The sequence below is a fragment of the Anomaloglossus baeobatrachus genome, chromosome 3 (genome assembly GCF_048569485.1).
Source record: "Anomaloglossus baeobatrachus isolate aAnoBae1 chromosome 3, aAnoBae1.hap1, whole genome shotgun sequence".
In the NCBI taxonomy this organism is placed as follows: Eukaryota; Metazoa; Chordata; class Amphibia; order Anura; family Aromobatidae; genus Anomaloglossus; species Anomaloglossus baeobatrachus.
In genome coordinates, this window is record NC_134355.1 from 18,300,368 (window position 1) to 18,322,996 (window position 22,629).

Here is a 22,629-nt window from a genome sequence, read left to right on the forward strand (position 1 = left end):
TTTAAAGCCATTTGCTAAGAGATGGTTACAAAATCGTGTTTGGTAGAGCATTTCCACTACATTGGCAGTCTCTGGAAACCAGTTCTTTTGGCTTTAGGTCTAATAGCAATGTTATGATGTGGGGACCGCCATGGGGGTTAAGTGTAGTCCAAGCCAACTTGTGAAACGCCAAGAAATATAAAAGCTGTTTATCACATCTAAAGCCAACGCAATCTGCAATGGACGGCTAAGCTTTCCATCGGGATGTCCATCAGAACGTAATCTCATATCATCATGCACCTGCCTGATGATCGTGTCCAACTACCCCGTCCCAATGAATATTATACTTGTCCATCTGCCGGCTGCTTCCTTGTGTTTCAATGGCCAATTCCAAAAGTCAAGCCAAAATTAGGCGTCCAGTTTGAATCACATCAAAGCTTCATAGAAATCCAGACTCCTTATTGGCCATCATAATTGGTCTTAGGGCAGCTTTGCACGTTGCAACATCGCAGGTGCGATGTCGGTGGGGTCAAATCGAAAGTGACGCACATCCGGCGTCACTTTCGACATCGTTGTGTGTAAATGCTAGATGATACGATGAACGAGCGCAAAAGCGTCGTTATCGTATCATCGTTGCTTTCACCGACATTTCCATAATGCCGGTGCCGCGATAGGTACGATGTTGATCCTCGTTCCTGCGGCAGCGCACATCGCTGTGTATGAAGCCGCAGGAGCGAGGAACATCTCCTTACCTGCCGCCGGCTGCAATGCGGAAGGACGGAGGTGGGCGGGATGTTTCTCCGCCCCTCCGCCGCTATTGGCCGCCTGCCGTGTGACATTGCTATGACGCCGCACGACCCGCCCCCTTAGGAAGGAGGCGGGTCGCCGGCCAGAGCGACGGTCGCAGGGCAGGTGAGTGCATGTGAAGTTGGCGTAGCGATAATTTTCGCTACGCCAGCTATCACACGATATCGTATTTGCGACGGGGGCGGGGACTATCGCTTGCGACATCGCAGCATCGGCTGTAAGGTATATACCCACTATGGCTACATTTACACACCTTGCCTTGGGCTTTACTTAGATTTGCAAGGGGACCATTGGACCCTACAGGACATTTGCCTGCTGCTGCCCTGTGTCTAGGTACAATTACTATATAGACTCCCTGGAAGAGGCTTACCCTTTGCTAGGGATAAACGTGGCCATGAGGCCTAAGGAAGACATTGGTTTTGGTGGACAGGCCACTTATGACTGCTCTCCAGGAGGTATTCGGGGACTCCATGGAATATTTGTGGACCACTATTAAATATGACGAGCTATAACCAGGACCCAGTCTATGCCAAGCCCCAGAGTTGGCGTTTTGGTGGATTGGGGTGTAAGTGTGCCGGGCGGCCTCACAAACCTTTCCAGTGCAGAGCGGCGATGGCAACATTTGCATGGATTATTTCCTACAAAGTCGCCGGAGATTTGAATTATCCCCTAATTTGAATATAAATCTGAACCGTCCGATATCAGCAATGTCTCGAATAAGCAGCTGCCAGCCAACTCTGCTGACCTCCCGGCAAAGCAAAGGATTGGGCATATTGAAATTAAGCATGCCCAGTCCTTGTTTTACCAATTTTTTCCATCAAGGGAAGACCCCACAGATGAGCGGCCGGTCTGACCGCCATACACTCTCTCGTGTTTGGGCATCTTCCACTTCCCGTACCTGAATTTTGAGGTTGGGACATGTACACGAAGCTGCTGTCCTCCTCCCTGTGATCCGAGCGCTGTCCTCCTCCCTGTCATCCGAGCGCTGTCCTCCTCCCTGTGATCCGAGCGCTGTCCTCCTCCCTGTGATCCGAGCGCTGTCCTCCTCCCTGTCATCCGAGCGCTGTCCTCAAATTCTTCACCCGCGCCCGTCAGCAGAGCTGTGTGCAGCAGGTTCACAGCCGCGGCTTCACATTGTAAAAGGCATTCCTGTGTTTTACGATGCCCCGAGCTGACGGCCATATCCAGTTTATCCATAGGAACTAATCCATGGAAAGTAATTGCTGGAGGTATGAAAGCGATCACGTCCCAAACCGGAAAATACCTCATCTACAAAAGCGATGTAATCCTACAGAGCGTTCATAGAATCCTACTGCTGACACGCGTGTACACCCGGCCTGTCCACATACTACCACACACCACAAGGCCGCGCAACATACAGCAGCTACACGCCACCAGTGCACAAGGCCGCGCAACATACAGCAGCTACACGCAACCAGTGCACAAGGCCGCGCAACATACAGCAGCTACACGCCACCAGTGCACAAGGCCGCGCAACATACAGCAGCTACACGCAACCAGTGCACAAGGCCGCGCAACATACAGCAGCTACACGCCACCAGTGCACAAGGCCGCGCAACATACAGCAGCTACACGCCACCAGTGCACAAGGCCGCGCAACATACAGCAGCTACACGCAACCAGTGCACAAGGCCGCGCAACATACAGCAGCTACACGCCACCAGTGCACAAGGCCGCACGTCATACAGCAGCTACACGCCACCAGTGCACAAGGCCGCGCGTCATACAGCAGCTACACGCCACCAGTGCACAAGGCCGCGCATCATACAGCAGCTACACGCCACCAGTGCACAAGGCCGCACAACATACAGCAGCTACACGCAACCAGTGCACAAGGCCGCGCGTCATACAGCAGCTACACGCCACCAGTGCACAAGGCCGCGCGTCATACAGCAGCTACACGCCACCAGTGCACAAGGCCGCGCGTCATACAGCAGCTACACGCCACCAGTGCACAAGGCCGCGCAACATACAGCAGCTACACGCCACCAGTGCACAAGGCCGCGCGTCATACAGCAGCTACACGCCACCAGTGCACAAGGCCGCGCGTCATACAGCAGCTACACGCCACCAGTGCACAAGGCCGCGCGTCATACAGCAGCTACACGCCACCAGTGCACAAGGCCGCGCGTCATACAGCAGCTACACGCCACCAGTGCACAAGGCCGCGCATCATACAGCAGCTACACGCCACCAGTGCACAAGGTCGCGCGTCATACAGCAGCTACACGCCACCAGTGCACAAGCCCACGCAACATACAGCAGCTACACGCCACCAGTGCACAAGGCCACGCAACATACAGCAGCTACACGCCACCAGTGCACAAGGCCGCGCGTCATACAGCAGCTACATGCCACCAGTGCACAAGCCCACGCAACATACAGCAGCTACACGCCACCAGTGCACAAGGCCGCGCGTCAGAGCATCTTAAAGGGTATGTGATAAGCGAAGACAGTTATCACAGTGCTCACAGGACAATTTGCATGTCACATTGTGCCACAGAGTGCCAACAGGCCGCCTACGGAAGCCACCGAGTACTAAGGAAATCCCAAAAACCTGCACTGTTGGTGTGCCTTGATGACTGGAGTTGGGAAACCCTGGTCTAGAGTGCTCCCCGGCCGCCTCTCAGTCTAGAGTGCTCCCCGGCCGCCTCTCAGTCTAGAGTGCTCCCCGGCCGCCTCTCAGTCTAGAGTGCTCCCCGGCCGCCTCTCAGTCTAGAGTGTCAGTCTAGAGTGCTCCCCGGCCGCCTCTCAGTCTAGAGTGCTCCCCGGCCGCCTCTCAGTCTAGAGTGCTCCCCGGCCGCCTCTCAGTCTAGAGTGCTCCCCGGCCGCCTCTCAGTCTAGAGTGATCCCCGGTCGCCTCTCATTCTAGAGTGCTCCCCGGTCGCCTCTCATTCTAGAGTGCTCACCGGTCGCCTCTCATTCTAGAGTGCTCCCCGGTCGCCTCTCATTCTAGAGTGCTCCTCGGTCGCCTCTCATTCTAGAGTGCCCCCCTCCCCAACTGCCTCATTCGAGAGTGCTCTCCGTTCATCTCATTCTAGAGTGCTCCCCGGCCGCTTATCATTTTAGAGTGCTCTCCAGTCACCTCTCATTCTAGAGTGCTCCCCGGTCACCTCTCATTCTAGAGTGATCCCCGGTCGCCTCTCATTCTAGAGTGCTCCCCGGTCGCCTCTCATTCTAGAGTGCTCCCCGGTCGCCTCTCATTCTAGAGTGCTCCCCGGTCGCCTCTCATTCTAGAGTGCTCCACGGTCGCCTCTCATTCTAGAGTGCTCCCCGGTCGCCTCTCATTCTAGAGTGCTCCCTGGCCGCCTCTCATTCTAGAGTGCCCCCCTCCCCAACTGCCTCATTCGAGAGTGCTCTCCGTTCATCTCATTCTAGAGTGCTCCCCGGCCGCTTATCATTTTAGAGTGCTCTCCAGTCGCCTCTCATTCTAGAGTGCTCCCCGGTCGCCTCTCATTCTAGAGTGCTCCCCGGTCGCCTCTCATTCTAGAGTGCTCCCCGGTCGCCTCTCATTCTAGAGTGCTCCCCGGTCGCCTCTCATTCTAGAGTGCTCCCCGGTCGCCTCTCATTCTAGAGTGCTCCCCGGTCGCCTCTCATTCTAGAGTGCTCCCCGGTCGCCTCTCATTCTAGAGTGCTCCCCGGTCGCCTCTCATTCTAGAGTGCTCCCCGGTCGCCTCTCATTCTAGAGTGCTCCCCGGCCGCCTCTCATTCTAGAGTGCTCCCCGGCCGCCTCTCATTCTAGAGTGCTCCCCGGCCGCCTCTCATTCTAGAGTGCTCCCCGGCCGCCTCTCATTCTAGAGTGCTCCCCGGCCGCCTCTCATTCTAGAGTGCTCCCCGGCCGCCTCTCATTCTAGAGTGCTCCCTGGCCGCCTCTCATTCTAGAGTGCTCCCCCGGCCGCCTCTCATTCTAGAGTGCTCATAGGATTCCTCCTATTGTGAGGTTTACATTAGACTTCCCAATCCACAAATTGCCAGTAGGCCACCCCCCCATCGCACAGACAGATCTGGTTAAGGTCATTAGCTGCTTTTATCCACATACTCCTTTATATAAGATAAATATTGTTTCTGAAATCTCATGTGGATTGCGGCATAGGTTGGATGCTTTTACGTTAGACCATAATATACAGTACAATCTGCAACGCCTGACATGAATGCAATTATCTGGAGCAATCCTGGCAGCCGTGCCTTGTATCCCGCCCGGTGTGTGACCCGTGTGCAGCAGTCCGGGCCCGTCTCCGGGACACAATCTCATTGAATATTTCAGCACTTCTTATGTTCTGTGTGTAGAAGATTTGCCAAGTTCATTCAGGCAATAACTCAACTGATGTTTGCATCTCGCAGAAGAGGAAGCGCAACGTACAATGTGCGGTTTACCAGACATTTACAACAAGAGCAAACACATCCGTGCAATCTGTGTAATGCAGCAACACTTACAGTCTGCAGACCGTGCTACATACCGCTATACACCGACAATGGAAACGTGCAGGTGTACAACGCATGAGCAATATGTGATCAAGACGTTCCCCACAAAACGCCCTACATCTGCAATGTGGGAAAATATTACAGTCTAACCAAACTTTGTCCTCTCCAATCCATCCTGAATGCGGCAGCCAGGGTAATAATTCTATCCAGCCATTGCACAGATGCCTCCACCTTGTGCCAGTCATTGCACTGGTTACCCAATCACTACAGGATACAATACAAACTCATCTCTCATCCACAAAACTCTCCACAGTTCTGCACCACCCAACATCTCCCTCACCTCTGCCCATCACCTACTATTGCTCTCCATTATGCAACTGATCTAAGCCTCACATCCTCCATAATCTGATCCTCACATCTCTGCAAGATTTCTCTCAAGCTGCACCAGTTTTATGGAATGCACTACCCCAGACAATACAATACCCAATCCCCACATTTTTAAACCCAATTAAAAAATACATCTCTTCAGACAGACCTATCACCTCCAGTCACTGATCTAACTCTTCCCTGATCCCACTTACTAAATCTTTATCAGAATCTGCCCCCTCCTATTCATCTGTCTCCAAATCCTCCATGCACAGATAGCTCAGGATACCAGCACAGACTAATCCTGGGTGATGACGGATCATATACAAGAACATAACTACTATAATACTGCCCCCTATGTACAAGAATATAACTGCTATAATACTGCCCCTATGTACAAGAATATAGCTACTATAATACTGCCCCTATGTACAAGAATATAACTACTATAATACTACTCCTATGTACAAGAATATAACTACTATAATACTGCCCCTATGTACAAGAATATAACTACTGTAATACTGCCCCTATGTACAAGAATATAACTGCTATAATACTGCCCCCTATGTACAAGAATATAGCTACTATAATACTGCTCCTATATACAAGAATATAACTGCTATAATACTGCTCCTATGTACAAGAATATAACTGCTATAATACTGCTCCTATGTACAAGAATATAACTGCTATAATACTGCTCCTATATACAAGAATATAACTGCTATAATACTGCTCCTATATACAAGAATATAACTGCTATAATACTGCTCCTATGTACAAGAATATAACTACTATAATACTGCTCCTATATACAAGAATATAACTGCTATAATACTGCTCCTATGTACAAGAATATAACTACTATAATACTGCCCCCTATATACAAGAATATAACTACTATAATACTGCCCCTATGTACAAGAATATAACTACTATAATACTGCCCCTATGTACAAGAATATAACTACTATAATACTGCTCCCTATGTTCAAGAATATAACTACTATAATACTGCCCCTATGTACAAGAATATAACTACTATAATACTGCTCCTATATACAAGAATATAACTACTATAATACTGCTCCCTATGTACAAGAATATAACTACTATAATACTGCCCCTATGTACAAGAATATAACTACTATAATACTGCACCTATGTACAAGAATATAACTACTATAATACTGTCCCTATGTACAAGACTATAACTACTATAAGGCTATGTGCGCACGTTGTGTACTAGCCCTGCAGAAATTTCTGCAGCGATCTGAAGAGCACACGTGCGCTTCAAATCGCTGCAGAAAATGTCCGTAGAGAAAAAAAAAAAAAGCCGATTCCATGCGCTCTGCCTGCAGCTCCTGCCATAGACAGAGCAGGAGCTGCCGGCAAAGCGCACGGAAGAAGTGACATGTCACTTCTTAGAACGCAGCGCTTCGAGCAGCAGCCGAAGCGCTGCGCTCTAAGACGCCACGTGCGCACGGCCCCTGCACAATCTCCATAGACTGTGCAGGGGACGCAGGACGCATGCAGTTACGCTGCGCTACAAAGTGCAGCGTAACTGCATGTATTTACGCAACGTGCGCACATAGCCTAATACTGCTCCTATGTACAAGAATATAACTACTATAATACTGCCCCCTATGTACAAGAATATAACTACTATAATACTGTTCCTATGTACAGGAATATAACTGCTATAATACTGCCCCTATGTACGAGAATATAACTACTATAATACTGCTCCTATATACAAGAATATAACTACTATAATACTGCTCCTATATACAAGAATATAACTACTATAATACTGCCCCTATGTACAAGAATATTACTACTATAATACTGTCCCTATGTACAAGAATATAACTACTATAATACTGCCCCTAGGTACAAGAATATAACTGCTATAATACTGCCCCTATGTACAAGAATATAACTACTATAATACTGCTCCTATATACAGGAATAGAACTACTATAATACTGCTCCTATGTACAAGAATATAACTACTATAATACTGCCCCTATATACAAGAATATAACTACTATAATACTGCCCCTATGTACAAGAATATAACTACAATACTGCCCCCTATATACAAGAATATAACTACTATAATACTGCCCCTATGTACAAGAATATAACTACTATAATACTACCCCTATGTACAAGAATATAACTACTATAATACTGCCCCCTATATACAAGAATATAACTACTATAATACTGCTCCTATGTACAAGAATATAACTACTATAATACTGCCCCTATGTACAAGAATATAACTACTAAAATACTGCCCCTATGTACAAGAATATAACTACTATAATACTGCCCCCTATATACAAGAATATAACTACTATAATACTGCTCCTATGTACAAGAATATAACTACTATAATACTGCCCCTATGTACAAGAATATAACTACTATAATACTGCCCCCTATATACAAGAATATAACTACTATAATACTGCTCCTATGTACAAGAATATAACTACTATAATACTGCCCCTATATACAAGAATATAACTACTATAATACTGCCCCTATGTACAAGAATATAACTACTATAATACTGCCCCTATATACAAGAATATAACTACTATAATACTGCCCCTATGTACAAGAATATAACTACTATAATACTGCCCCTATATACAAGAATACAGCTACTATAATACTGCTCCTATCAGGACCCCATCAGGTAACTGTAGTACACAGTGACAATATGGCTTGTAAAGCAGCTGAAATTCCAGAGCGGCTAATGGACTCTGAAAACAAGAACACGTGTTGTTGTAGAAACTGCAGCTGTAATTAAATATTAACACGGGTATAGCTCGAGTCCTGACCAATAAATCAGTATATGAGCAGTGTGAGGCAGTATTATTTAAATACTGTATGGTGGGGTTATTTCAGTACTCTATCGCTATTATTTGAGAACTATGTTGTAGTTTGATGTAAGTACTTGTGGGTATTTTTATTTCTGTATTGTATGGTAGTATTATTTTAGCACTCTGTGGCTGTACAGTATATGTCTTACCTGTATTCGGGGACATGTAAAGTGTAATGCAATATCTTATTAATGAGATTTCTAGAACTAAATGTCTTGTATAGAAAAAAAAAAAAAGGGACTATTCTTAAATTGTGTAATCAAATAGAGGAACATTGAAAATGGCCCCGTCCCTTTAAATGATCTCTCACTTTATCATGTAAAAAATGTGTTCTTAAAATTGCTGTTTCAGATATTTCCTCTGTTTCACAACCTTCCCTATACAGGGCAACGAGATCACAACCTCCATCATCCTGCGTCTCATTTTGTTTTCTAAACAAATCGGAGGCCGAACCCGTCTCATTGTGACGAGGAAAAGCAATTAACGTTTCTAATCCTCAACACATCGCAAGAGAGAAAAACACGGGTTCATCGGCCCCATAACATCCCGCAAATATAACATACACAAACATGCATGGTATAGTAGTTATAATCTTGTACATAGGGGGCAGTATTATAGTAGTTATATTCTTGTATATAGGAGCAGTATTATAGTAGTTATATTCTTGTACATAGGGGCAGTATTATAGCAGTTATATTCTTGTACATGGGGCAGTATTATAGTAGGTATATTCTTGTACATAGGGGCACTATTATAGTAGTTATATTCTTGTATATAGGAGCAGTATTATAGTAGTTATATTCTTGTACATAGGGGCAGTATTATAGTAGTTATATTCTTGTACATAGGGGCAGTATTATAGTAGTTATATTCTTGTACATAGGGGCAGTATTATAGTAGTTATATTCTTGTACATAGGGGCAGTATTATAGTAGTTATATTCTTGTACATAGGGGCAGTATTATAGTAGTTATATTCTTGTACATAGGGGCAGTATTATAGTAGGTATATTCTTGTACATAGCAGCAGTATTATAGTAGTTATATTCTTGTACATGGGGCAGTATTATAGTAGGTATATTCTTGTACATAGGGGCACTATTATAGTAGTTATATTCTTGTACATAGGGGCAGTATTATAGTAGTTATATTCTTGTACATAGGGGCAGTATTATAGTAGTTATATTCTTGTACATAGGGGCAGTATTATAGTAGTTATATTCTTGTACATAGGGGCAGTATTATAGTAGTTATATTCTTGTATATAGGAGCAGTATTATAGTAGTTATATTCTTGTACATAGGGGCACTATTATAGTAGTTATATTCTTGTACATAGAGGCAGTATTATAGTCGTTATATTCTTGTATATAGGGGCAGTATTATAGTAGTTATATTTTTGTATATAGGGGGCAGTATTATAGTAGTTATATTCTTGTACATAGGGCAGTATTATAGTAGGTATATTCTTGTACATAGGGGCAGTATTATAGTAGTTATATTCTTGTATATAGGGGGCAGTATTATAGTAGTTATATTCTTGTACATGGGGCAGTATTATAGTAGGTATATTCTTGTACATAGGGGCAGTATTATAGTAGTTATATTCTTGTACATAGCAGCAGTATTATAGTAGTTATATTCTTGTACATGGGGCAGTATTATAGTAGGTATATTCTTGTACATAGGGGCAGTATTATAGTAGTTATATTCTTGTACATGGGGCAGTATTATAGTAGGTATATTCTTGTACATAGGGGCAGTATTATAGTAGTTATATTCTTGTACATAGGGGTAGTATTATAGTAGTTATATTCTTGTACATAGGGGTAGTATTATAGTAGTTATATTCTTCTACATAGGGGCAGTATTATAGTAGGTATATTCTTGTACATAGGGGCAGTATTATAGTAGTTATATTCTTGTACATAGGGGTAGTATTATAGTAGTTATATTCTTGTACATAGGGAGCAGTATTATAGTAGTTATATTCTTGTACATAGGAGCAGTATTATAGTAGTTATATTCTTGTATATAGGGGGCAGTATTATAGTAGTTATATTCTTGTACATAGAGGGCAGTATTATAATAGTTATATTCTTGTACATAGGGGCACTATTATAGTAGTTATATTCTTGTACATAGTAGCAGTATTATAGTAGTTATATTCTTGTACATAGGGGCAGTATTATAGTAGTTAATTTCTTGTACATAGGGGCACTATTATAGTAGTTATATTCTTGTACATAGGGGTAGTATTATAGTAGTTATATTCTTGTACATAGAGGCAGTATTATAGTCGTTATATTCTTGTATATAGGGGCAGTATTATAGTAGTTATATTCTTGTATATAGGGGGCAGTATTATAGTAGTTATATTCTTGTACATAGGGGTAGTATTATAGTCGTTATATTCTTGTACATAGGGGCAGTATTATAGTAGTTATATTCTTGTATATAGGGGGCAGTATTATAGTAGTTATATTCTTGTACATAGGGGCAGTATTATAGTCGTTATATTCTTGTACATAGGGGCAGTATTATAGTAGTTATATTCTTGTACATAGAGGGCAGTATTATAGTAGTTATATTCTTGTACATAGGGGCAGTATTATAGTAGTTATATTCTTGTACATAGGGGCAGTATTATAGTAGTTATATTCTTGTACATAGGGGCAGTATTATAGTAGTTATATTCTTGTACATAGGGGCAGTATTATAGTAGTTATATTCTTGTACATAGGAGCAGTATTATAGTAGTTATATTCTTGTACATAGGGGGCAGTATTATAGTAGTTATATTCTTGTACATAGGGGCAGTATTATAGTAGTTATATTCTTGTACATAGGGGCAGTATTATACTTACAGAACTATACATTTTCTTCTAGGAGCTGTTGTATTATGGTCTTGAAAGGGTTACATTACATAGCTATGAATAAGGAATATTCTGTCAGTTATTACATGTCTTCTATACAGAGACCATTCATTAATAATTATACACATAGGGTAATGAAGCTTTGCTATTCCGGGCCCTTTGTTTTGGCAGTGTGTAGTCAGAGGCTTCGGGGCACAGAGTAATAAGTCTGGAATGCATTAACAGGACATTATATGATCAATTTAGGGTTAATGTCCCTTTAAATGCAGACTCCTTTCAGCAGTATCACATGGAGCAGCAGTGCCCTGCCTCGGTGCAGTGTCCCCCGGCTTGTTTTTCGCAGCCCGGGCTTGTCTGTGACTGAAGCAGCTTCATCCCATTAACTTTACTTTCTAATAATATAAAAGTGGCTTCAGAGGAAACTAGGACAAATGTTACTCAACCTACAGCCTGGAGCAACCCAGCCGCGCGCTGCAGACGGGAGGGGGGGGGCGCTGATCTGCAGACGGGAGGGGGGGGGGGGGGCGCTGATCTGCAGACAGCATGGTGTGAATACGCGGCTGAGACACCCAGGCCTGGAGAGATCGCACTGAATATGGTCACTTGTATGGTATGGAGAGAATTCCACGAGTCTCTGCATAATACATTAGGGGCTCTACACCCGGCACAACAAAACGTAAACCTGCCCCTCTCCACCGGAGCAAACCCTGCAGCCATGACCGACTATGTCCTCTGCAAAGTCATGTTCAACAGCTTCCATACTTTGGTGCTCTTTGCACTTGTGTCGTAGTGTCGCTCTCCTCCCCAGGCTCTGAACTAGGCCCGACCCAGGGGGTAATGTTATCTGGAGAACCCCTTTAAAGAAACCTTGATCACAAGGTAGGACTAGGTCTTTCACCTTGTTCAGTCCATCTTGTCCCCTAGACATGCACACTTTGCTTTCTTATAAAAGCCACTCCTGTCCATGGGATGGATGTGGTATTGCAGATGAGACCGAACTACTGTAAAGAGAAAAAAGACCGAGCTGCTGTAAAGAGAGAACAAAAAAGAAAGCAAACAAGAAAGAAAGAAAGAGAACAAGAAAGAAAGAGAACAAGAAAGAAAGAGAACAAGAAAGAAAGAGAACAAGAAAGAAAGAGAACAAGAAAGAAAGAGAACAAGAAAGAAAGAGAACAAGAAAGAAAGAGAACAAGAAAGAAAGAGAACAAGAAAGAAAGAGAACAAGAAAGAAAGAGAACAAGAACGAAAGAGAACAAGAACGAAAGAGAACAAGAAAGAAAGAGAACAAGAACGAAAGAGAACAAGAACGAAAGAGAACAAGAACGAAAGAGAACAAGAACGAAAGAGAACAAGAACGAGAGCGAGAGAACGAGAGAGCGAGAGAACGAGAGAACGAGAGAACGAGAGCGAGAGAACGAGAGAGCGAGAGAACGAGAGAACGAGAGAACGAGAGCGAGAGAACGAGAGCGAGAGAACGAGAGCGAGAGAACGAGAGCGAGAGAACGAGAGCGAGAGAACGAGAGCGAGAGAACGAGAGCGAGAGAACGAGAGCGAGAGAACGAGAGCGAGAGAACGAGAGCGAGAGAACGAGAGCGAGAGAACGAGAGCGAGAGAGCGAGAGCGAGAGAACGAGAGCGAGAGAGCGAGAGCGAGAGAACGAGAGCGAGAGAGCGAGAGCGAGAGAACGAGAGCGAGAGAACGAGAGCGAGAGAACGAGAGCGAGAGAACGAGAGCGAGAGAACGAGAGCGAGAGAACGAGAGCGAGAGAACGAGAGCGAACGAGAGCGAGAGAACGAGAGCGAGAGAACGAGAGCGAGAGAACGAGAGCGAGAGAACGAGAGCGAACGAGAGCGAGAGCGAGAGAGCGAGAGAACGAGAGCGAGAGAAAGAGAGCGAGAGAACGAGAGCGAGAGAACGAGAACGAGAGCGAGAGAACGAGAGCGAGCGAGAGCGAGAGAAAGAGAGCGAGAGAACGAGAGCGAGAGAAAGAGAGCGAGAGAAAGAGAGCGAGAGAAAGAGAGCGAGAGAAAGAGAGCGAGAGAAAGAGAGCGAGAGAAAGAGAGCGAGAGAAAGAGAGCGAGAGAAAGAGAGCGAGAGAAAGAGAGCGAGAGAAAGAGAGCGAGAGAAAGAGAGCGAGAGAAAGAGAGCGAGAGAAAGAGAGCGAGAGAAAGAGAGCGAGAGAAAGAGCGAGAGAAAGAGCGAGAGAAAGAGAAAGAGAGCAAGAGAAAGAGCGAGAGAAAGAACGACAGAAAGAGAACGACAGAGAACGATAGAGAGAATGAGAGCGACAGAGAACGAGAGTGACAGAGAGAACGAGAACAAGAGAGAACAAGAGAGAGAACAAGAGAGAGAACAAGAGAGAGAACAAGAGAGAGAACAAGAGAGAGAACAAGAGAGAGAACAAGAGAGAGAACAAGAGAGAGAACAAGAGAGAGAACGAGAACAAGAGAGAGAACGAGAACAAGAGAGAGAACGAGAACAAGAGAGAGAACGAGAACAAGAGAGAGAACGAGAACAAGAGAGAGAACGAGAACAAGAGAGAGAACGAGAACAAGAGAGAGAACGAGAACAAGAGAGAGAACGAGAACAAGAGAGAGAGAACGAGAACAAGAGAGAGAGAACGAGAACAAGAGAGAGAACGAGAACAAGAGAGAGAACGAGAACAAGAGAGAGAGAACGAGAACAAGAGAGAACGAGAGAGAGAACGAGAACAAGAGAGAGAACGAGAACAAGAGAGAGAACGAGAACAAGAGAGAGAACGAGAACAAGAGAGAGAACGAGAACAAGAGAGAGAACGAGAGAGAGAACGAGAACAAGAGAGAGAACGAGAACAAGAGAGAGAACGAGAACAAGAGAGAGAACGAGAACAAGAGAGAGAACGAGAACAAGAGAGAGAACGAGAGAGAGAACGAGAACAAGAGAGAGAACGAGAACAAGAGAGAGAACGAGAACAAGAGAGAGAACGAGAACAAGAGAGAGAACGAGAACAAGAGAGAACGAGAACAAGAGAGAGAACGAGAACAAGAGAGAGAACGAGAACAAGAGAGAGAACGAGAACAAGAGAGAGAACGAGAACAAGAGAGAGAACGAGAACAAGAGAGAACAAGAGAGAGAACGAGAACAAGAGAGAGAACAAGAACAAGAGCGAGAACAAGAGAGAGAACGAGAACAAGAGAGAGAACAAGAACAAGAGCGAGAACGAGAGTGAGAACGAAAAACAGAGATGTCGTGAAAAAGACTACATTTGTGCCCGCCATGCTTTTCTATATCATCAGTAATGATCTTGGTGTCATTGGCCCCCCGCGCCTGAGGGCTCCAATCCTGTGACATGGCAGGAGATTATATATATATATATATATATATATATACATACATATATATATATATATATATAAAATCACTGACGACTAAGAATTGACACAAAACTAAAAGCTCGTAAGTAGTTGTGGTAAATATCATAGACGAAAACTACAGGAGATACCGTAATGCTCCACATTCCACACCTGACGGAGCCGCCGCGGGTCTGTGCAGATTCCACACCACTAACCTTACAACTGCATTTCGTATACGTAAAAGACATACATAAAAAAAAAAAAAAAAAAACCATGACATCAGTAGACTCTGTGTCACCATCTCTGCCGTGTAGAGCTGATCAGCCCGAGCAGTCAAACTTTTGCCCAAGGAAATAATAGTCAATTTCTGAAGTCGGCAAAACTGTATTTCTGAGCCCCATAGAAAACCCCCTGGGATTTGTTGTGTGACCTCGGCAGGACGATGTCCACACTGTCTCCATATTCCTGCTACATTTCGGACACAACACCTCAACTAAGATAAGCTGCAACCTACATGGAGCTTGGGGGCTAAATGCAACCCAGAGCCTTTCTGATAAGGGGACATGGCATCTACAAGAAAGGACTTGAAGTTTCATCTGAGAAGGACAAGTGTGAGGTTTTACCTGAGAAGGGTAAGTTTACAGGCGTTACCGCATCCTGAGACGTTAATGGCACATTTACTGCAATATATGGTTTTACCCAATGAGGACTCGCCATTCAGGAATCATAAAGTTTCACCTCAGGACGAGTCTGACGCAATGCCCGACAAAAACGAGCTCAAGGTCTTGCCCGACAAGGACGAGCTCAAGGTCTTGCCCGACAAGGACGAGCTCAAGTTCTTGCCCGACAAGGACGAGCTCAAGTTCTTGCCCGACAAGGACGAGCTCAAGTTCTTGCCCGACAAGGACGAGCTCAAGTTCTTGCCCGACAAGGACGAGCTCAAGTTCTTGCCCGACAAGGACGAGCTCAAGTTCTTGCCCGACAAGGACGAGCTCAAGTTCTTGCCCGACAAGGACGAGCTCAAGTTCTTGCCCGACAAGGACGAGCTCAAGTTCTTGCCCGACAAGGACGAGCTCAAGTTCTTGCCCGACAAGGACGAGCTCAAGTTCTTGCCCGACAAGGACGAGCTCAAGTTCTTGCCCGACAAGGACAAGCTCAAGGTCTTGCCCGAGAAGGACAAGCTCAAGGTCTTGCCCGAGAAGGACAAGCTCAAGGTCTTGCCCGAGAAGGACAAGCTCAAGGTCTTGCCCGAGAAGGACAAGCTCAAGGTCTTGCCCGAGAAGGACAAGCTCAAGGTCTTGCCCGAGAAGGACAAGCTCAAGGTCTTGCCCGAGAAGGACAAGCTCAAGGTCTTGCCCGAGAAGGACAAGCTCAAGGTCTTGCCCGAGAAGGACAAGCTCAAGGTCTTGCCCGAGAAGGACAAGCTCAAGGTCTTGCCCGAGAAGGACAAGCTCAAGGTCTTGCCCGAGAAGGACAAGCTCAAGGTCTTGCCCGAGAAGGACGAGCATGAGGTTTTGCCCCAGATGGACGAGTTTGAGGTTATCAGAGAAGAATAACTTTAAAGCCAGTCAGTAACTACGTATAGACTGACGTGGACCCCTACATCTGATGGCCTCTTGTCGGTTACAGAGAATGAATTCGGACCTACCTGTTGCATCTTTTCCAAATCAAGGCTGGGTCTGCTGTTTTTGTCTCCGTAACCTTGTCTGTGTCTTTTACATGGCATTCCTTGGTCAAAAGTGGACCCCAAACTAGTAAAAATAAGAGGCCGTGAGGGTGGGTTCCGGTTTAGGGGCTGTAGTCTCTTAGGAGGGGAGGCACTAAACAGGACGGGACTCGAACTTCCACGCAAACCGTCTGCCTGCTCAACAGGCCTGAAGGACATGGCGCACAAGTGTTTGACTTCCTCGTCGCTGGAGGACGTGTTGTCGCTGTGGCAGCTCAGTCGGCTGACCTGAGACCACTTGCGTTTTTCTGCAGCAAATTCCCTACTGATTCGTTCCAGCTCCTCTTCCGAGCTGTGCCGGTCCAGGCCGGGGTGGAAGATGGATCTCATTTTACAGCACTGGTTGCCTTGGTTCTGCATTTGGTTGGTGGCCAATGGGGTCAGGACACAATTTCGTCTTCTTTCTGTTGGGAACAAGAAAAAAAAATGGGAGTCGGAGATTTGACAACCCTTATTACATTACTAACATTGGGCCTAGCCATCGTCACCCAAAGTCCCCAACCATCATCTCCATCAAAACACAGAAGTTCTGCTGGAATGTGCTTCCTCATGCCGACAACCCATGTCCATATGCACTTATTTTGGACATTTGGTTGTCAGAGAGGTGATGCGCCATCTCATGACCCTCTTATGTGCTAGAATGTAGCAGATATTGTAACTTCCATCCATAGGTGGTCCCTGAATGACCCAGTGCTCGTGCGTTACATGAATGGCCATTTATTTGAAACAGCGCCACAAGAAAAAAAAATGGGAGTCGGAGATTTGACAACCCTTATTACATTACTAACATTGGGCCTAGCCATCGTCACCCAAAGTCCCCAACCATCATCTCCATCAAAACACAGAAGTTCTGCTGGAATGTGCTTCCTCATGCCGACAACCCATGTCCATATGCACTTATTTTGGACATTTGGTTGTCAGAGAGGTGATGCGCCATCTCATGACCCTCTTATGTGCTAGAATGTAGCAGATATTGTAACTTCCATCCATAGGTGGTCCCTGAATGACCCAGTGCTCGTGCGTTACATGAATGGCCATTTATTTGAAACAGCGCCACTTGTGTACAGGCCGTGTCTGGTATTACCGCTAGACCTACTTTCTGTGCAAGTAATGTAAAAAGAGTGGCGCTCTTCCTGGGATGAGGACATTTTTAAGTGTTTAGGTGGAACAGATTTAGACTTAAAGGGGTTGTCCACTCATGGATGACCCCTGACCAATACACTTAGGGAGGTGACCCCATCACTCAACATCTGGGTCGGGTGATCATGCAAGTCCTGGGCAATTTTTTTTTCTCGCCATCCTGGGCCCATTAGAAGGGGTTGTTCTCATCTACAACATCTATAGAATAGAAAGTAAAAGTTATGCAAATTAGCTCTTCTCCAGAAGGAAGAACACTCTCTGTAGTGTCACCTATGGCTCAGAAATTACAGTCAAGATCTAACCCACAAAAAATTTCTGAAAAATAACCGTACACCCATCTGGGGATCCTGTCTCTTATCAGCATAAAGTAGGTTACAGCTTTGCTGGGTGAGATTCCAGTTCTGGAGGTACTGCTGTTTAGTGAGAAGATTCAGCTTGTGTATCATGTCTTAAAGGGATCTTTCAATTGACATAAATATTTGTTATTTTTCCATTTGGTGTAAATTCCGCTGTTCTCCTAAACTCGGTGATCTTTTTCTTTTTTTCCTGCGCCCCTCCATTCCTGAGATATGACCTCCTCTTCTCGGTATTTAAATCTAATCTTAATTGAAGTGGGCATGGCCCTAAACTGTTAGTGGGCGTTCTCTCGAAGACCACACCCATTTCAGGAAAAGACTAGTTATACATATACAAGGAAGATGTGGCCATAACTCAGGAACGGAGAGGCGCAAGAACAAAAGAAAAACAGCGCCGGATTTAGGAGAACAGCGGCATTTACACTAAGTAAAAAAACTACATACTGATGGCAGGTGACAGGTCCCCTTTAAAGGCAAGGTTTATTGGGAAAAAAGGAAAGTTGTTACTTTGCATGGATTGATGTATGTCAGTATGAGCAAGGTGAGATTTTTGAATGTCAGCCATGTTGGTTCCGTTTGGCTACTAACTTGGATTAAAGAGCTACGCTACAAATTGTGACTAAATCTGGAGGGGCTCTGTAAGGGGGCAGGAATTTTCTGCAATTTTTTTGTCAATTATCTGATGGAAAAAACCCCAACAGTCAACGTGAAGTTCCTGATAACAGAAAACAATAGGTGACCAAATAGAAGGTTAGTGTTCCTTTAAGTGCAGGTAGCCCCTGTTCCTTCAAGATTCTAGCACTGATGTCACCAGTAGGTAGCCCGGACCCCTCATCTTAAGAGCATGCACCCCGCTGAGGAGCGTCCATCTTCAGCCTCTAACCTTTGTCAATCTGTGCAAGCTCTTGATTTTCTCCTTCAGAATCGTCGCTCTCGTCCTCATCGCTTGGGGCGTACGATATCTGAAAAGGCGAAATAAACATTTATCGACTGCGGTCAACAATCTGGGCAAATTGACCATTTGCCATTTTTAACACTGAAGGCATTTTCTATAGATGTAGCATTGTACATTGTAAGATTAGAGTTGTGCGCCCCTTTAAATGCCTTAAAGACCCAGCGTCGAGGGTCTCTGGCCGCGCTCCACTCGCTTACGCCGGCGCTGACAATCTGATTTCCTGAAGACCGAAACCAGATTAATAAATTACTTATTGCGCTGAAGGTTCCTGGAAAGTTTTCTGACCCATAAAAAAACCACCATTAACTGGATTTTTGGAAGCGTCCCCGTCACTCCGTCCAAAACTTGCAGGAGCCGTGCCCAGAAGGAAGCCATCAGTGCAGGGCCCCAAGTCTGGGAAAGCAGCGCTCCGCTCCGGGACTGAACCGGATCCCCCCAGAACCAGCACCACAAAGTGTGAAGATCACAGAGCAGCTAATGGGCTGTGTATATGGGGAGCAGGGGGTGGCGGTATTAATCACCCAACATAATTATACATAATGTAGCTCCCTCCACCCAATATATACACCAACAAATGGCACAGTCACAGGTCTGGAAAAGCTGGGTGAGAACCAATATGGCTGCCTTTATACAAGTAAATAACTCAGCTTTCCTGAACAAATGATCACTTTTTCTCTGACACTTTCCCTCGCCCCTGCATTTAATTATAAAAACAGGTCTGGATCCTTGGAAAGCTGGGTGACAACCAATATAACCCTTATAATAGTTTCCTATTAGGTTTTCACTCAGCTTTTCATGAGTCCTGAACAGATCTGTGAAATTATCCGGTGATATTTATCCCCCTGCTTCAGTACTAGTGTGGATCTTCCATGCAGGAGTCTTGAAAAGCTGGGTAGTAATCCCTATAACAGCCTTTATGTCCTTTATTGAAGACACAGTGTCTGCGAATATCATCTGAAACAAACTGGTGATATTCACAGACAGTGCCCTACAAAATGGCGCTGGAGTTGGCGGTATGCGCAGGCGCTGACATTGGCACCATTTTATTAAAAAATTCAACTCCAATGTGAACACAGCACTGCGCACGCGCCGGCTCGGCTTCGGACAGGAGGAGGCATTCAGCAGTATATCAGTACAGCGCTGGCCAAAAGTATTGGCACCCCTGTAATTCTGTCAGATAATACTCGGTTTCTTCCTGAAAATGATTGCAATCACAAATTCTTTGCTATTATTATCTTCATTTATTTTTCTTGCAATGAAAAAACACAAAAGAGAATGAAACAAATAAAATCATTGATCATTTCACACAAAACTCCATAAATGGGCCAGACAAAAGTATTGGCACCCTTAGCCTAATACTTGGTTGCACAACCTTTAGCCAAAATAACTGCAAACAACCGCTTCCGGTAACCATCAATGAGTTTTTTACAATGCTCTGCTGGAATTTTAGACCATTCTTCTTTGGTAAGCTGCTCCAGGTCCCTGAGATTTGAAGGGGCCTTCTCCAAACTGCCATTGTGAGATCTCTCCACAGGTGTTCTATGGGGTTCAGGTCTGGACTCATTGCTGGCCACTGGTAGTCTCCAGTGCTTTCTATCAAACCATTTTCTAGTGCTTTTTGAAGTGTGTTTTGGGTCATTGTCCTGCTGGAAGACCCATGACCTCTGAGGGAGACCCATGACCTCTGAGGGAGACCCAGCTTTCTCACACTGGGCCCTACATTATGCTGCAAAATTTGTTGGTAGTCTTCGGACTTCATAATGCCATGCACACGGTGAAGCAGTCCAGTGCCAGAGGCAGCAAAGCAACCCCAAAACATCAGGGAACCTCCGTCATGTTTGACTGTAGGGACCGTGTTCTTTTCTTTGAATGCCTCTTTTTTTTTCCTGTAAACTCTATGTTGATGGCCTTTCCCAAAAAGCTCTACTTTTGTCTGATCTGACCAGACAACATTCTTCCAAAATGTTTTAGGCTTTCTCAGGTAAGTTTTGGCAAACTCCAGCCTGGCTTTTTTATGTCTCGGGGTAAGAAGTGGGGTCTTCCTGGGTATCCTACAATACAGTCTTTTTTCATTCAGACACCGACGGATAGTACGGGTTGACACTGTTATACCCTCGGACTGCAGGGCAGCTTGAACTTGTTTGGATGTTAGTCGCGGTTCTTTATCCACCATCCGCACAATCTTGCGTTGAAATCTCTCGTCAATTTTTCTTTTCCTTCCGCATCTAGGGAGGTTAGCCGCAGTGCCATGGGCTTTACACTTCTTGATGACACTGCGCACCGTAGACACAGGAACTTTCAGGTCTTTGGAGATGGACTTGTAGCCTTGAGATTGCTCATGCTTCCTCACAATTTGGAGTCTCAAGTCCTCAGACAGTTCTTTGGTCTCTTTCTTTTCTCCATGCTCAATGTGGTGCACACAAGGACACAGGACAGAGGCTGAGGCAACTTTAATCCATGTCACCGGATGCAAGTGTGATTTATTATTGCCAGCACCTGTTAGGTGCCACAGGTAAGTTACAGGCGCTGTTATTACACAAATTACAGAAGCAGCACAGGATTTTTCAAACAGCGCCAATACTTTTGTCCACCCCCTTTTTTATGTTTGGTGTGGAATTAGATCCAATTTGGCTTTATGACAATTTTTTTTTTCTTTGAAGACAAATTAAATGAAGATAATACCAAAGAATTTGTGATTGCAATCATTATCCGGAAGAAACTGAGTATTCTCTGACAGAATTGCAGGGGTGCCAATACTTTTGGCCAGCAGTGTATATAGTGAATAGACAGTATATAAAGTATAGATAGATATTAATTATGCTTGATAAGGGTCTAGTTGTTCTTAGTAACCAATCACAGCTCAGCTTTCACTTTACCTCAGCATCTGCAATGCTGAGCGCTGCACTCTGGTTGCTATTGGCAACAGATCGATCTTACTGGGAGGCAATATACAGAAATGAGGCCCCAGTTACTTCTGCACAGGCCACAATTTTTTTTTTTGTTCCCCTTTAACAACAAAAAGGCTTTTTGGCCAACTACTTTGCCGCCATTATAGCCCTCAGAATATTTGTGGGTCCTGAACAACAGATCTATTAATTTATTCAGTGATCTCTATTGATCTCTATTCCAGTACTAATACAGATCTACCATTCAGGAGTCTGGGAAAGTTGTGTGGTAACTGTTATACTATATTAAAAGCTCTCACATTGGATTTCACAAGTTTCCAGATTCTCGAACAGAGCCCGCAAGTTCTTCAGTGATACATTCTCCCCCATTGCTATCACAGTAGATCGTCCGTGCAGGAGTCTGGGAAAGCTGGGTGACAACTCCCATGGGACCACATTACAACCCTATTGTGGGCTTAATTCCGCTTTCCACGAACAAGTCTATGACTATGAAAGTCTATGATGTTTTTAAGTAACATAGTAGAAAGAATTAGATCAGATCTGCCATTCAGGAGCCTGGGAAAGTGGAGTGTGAACAGCTAATGGCAGCCACAGTGTATTATGCATGTAAATGTAAAAGGGAAGGAATGTAATGGGCGATTTAAGCCACTACCGGTGTCACATCACGGGTGTGTATATTTATACACGACCCCATAAGGAAAAGCGATAGAGAAATACCCATTATTTACACCAGGGTTCACTTCAAATGTATTTTTATTTCCCATATGATCTTTATTAAAAAAAGAATAAAATTAAAAAAAAATAAATAAAATTTATATATATATATATATATATATATATAT

At 44.7% G+C, this 22,629-nt stretch overlaps 1 protein-coding gene across 1 annotated transcript in view; it reads right to left on the reverse strand.

The window, feature by feature from the left end:
- The window catches only part of LOC142295913 (uncharacterized), a 77,315-nt gene that overhangs the window by 26,209 nt on the left and 28,477 nt on the right, over positions 1-22,629 (reverse strand). Inside the window, exons 2-3 of the mRNA XM_075339028.1 lie at positions 18,810-18,888; positions 16,353-16,834 (exon numbers count right to left, since the gene is read on the reverse strand). Of these exons, the coding sequence (XP_075195143.1) occupies positions 16,353-16,834; positions 18,810-18,888 (561 nt within the window). The remainder of the gene's footprint in view (positions 1-16,352; positions 16,835-18,809; positions 18,889-22,629) is intronic.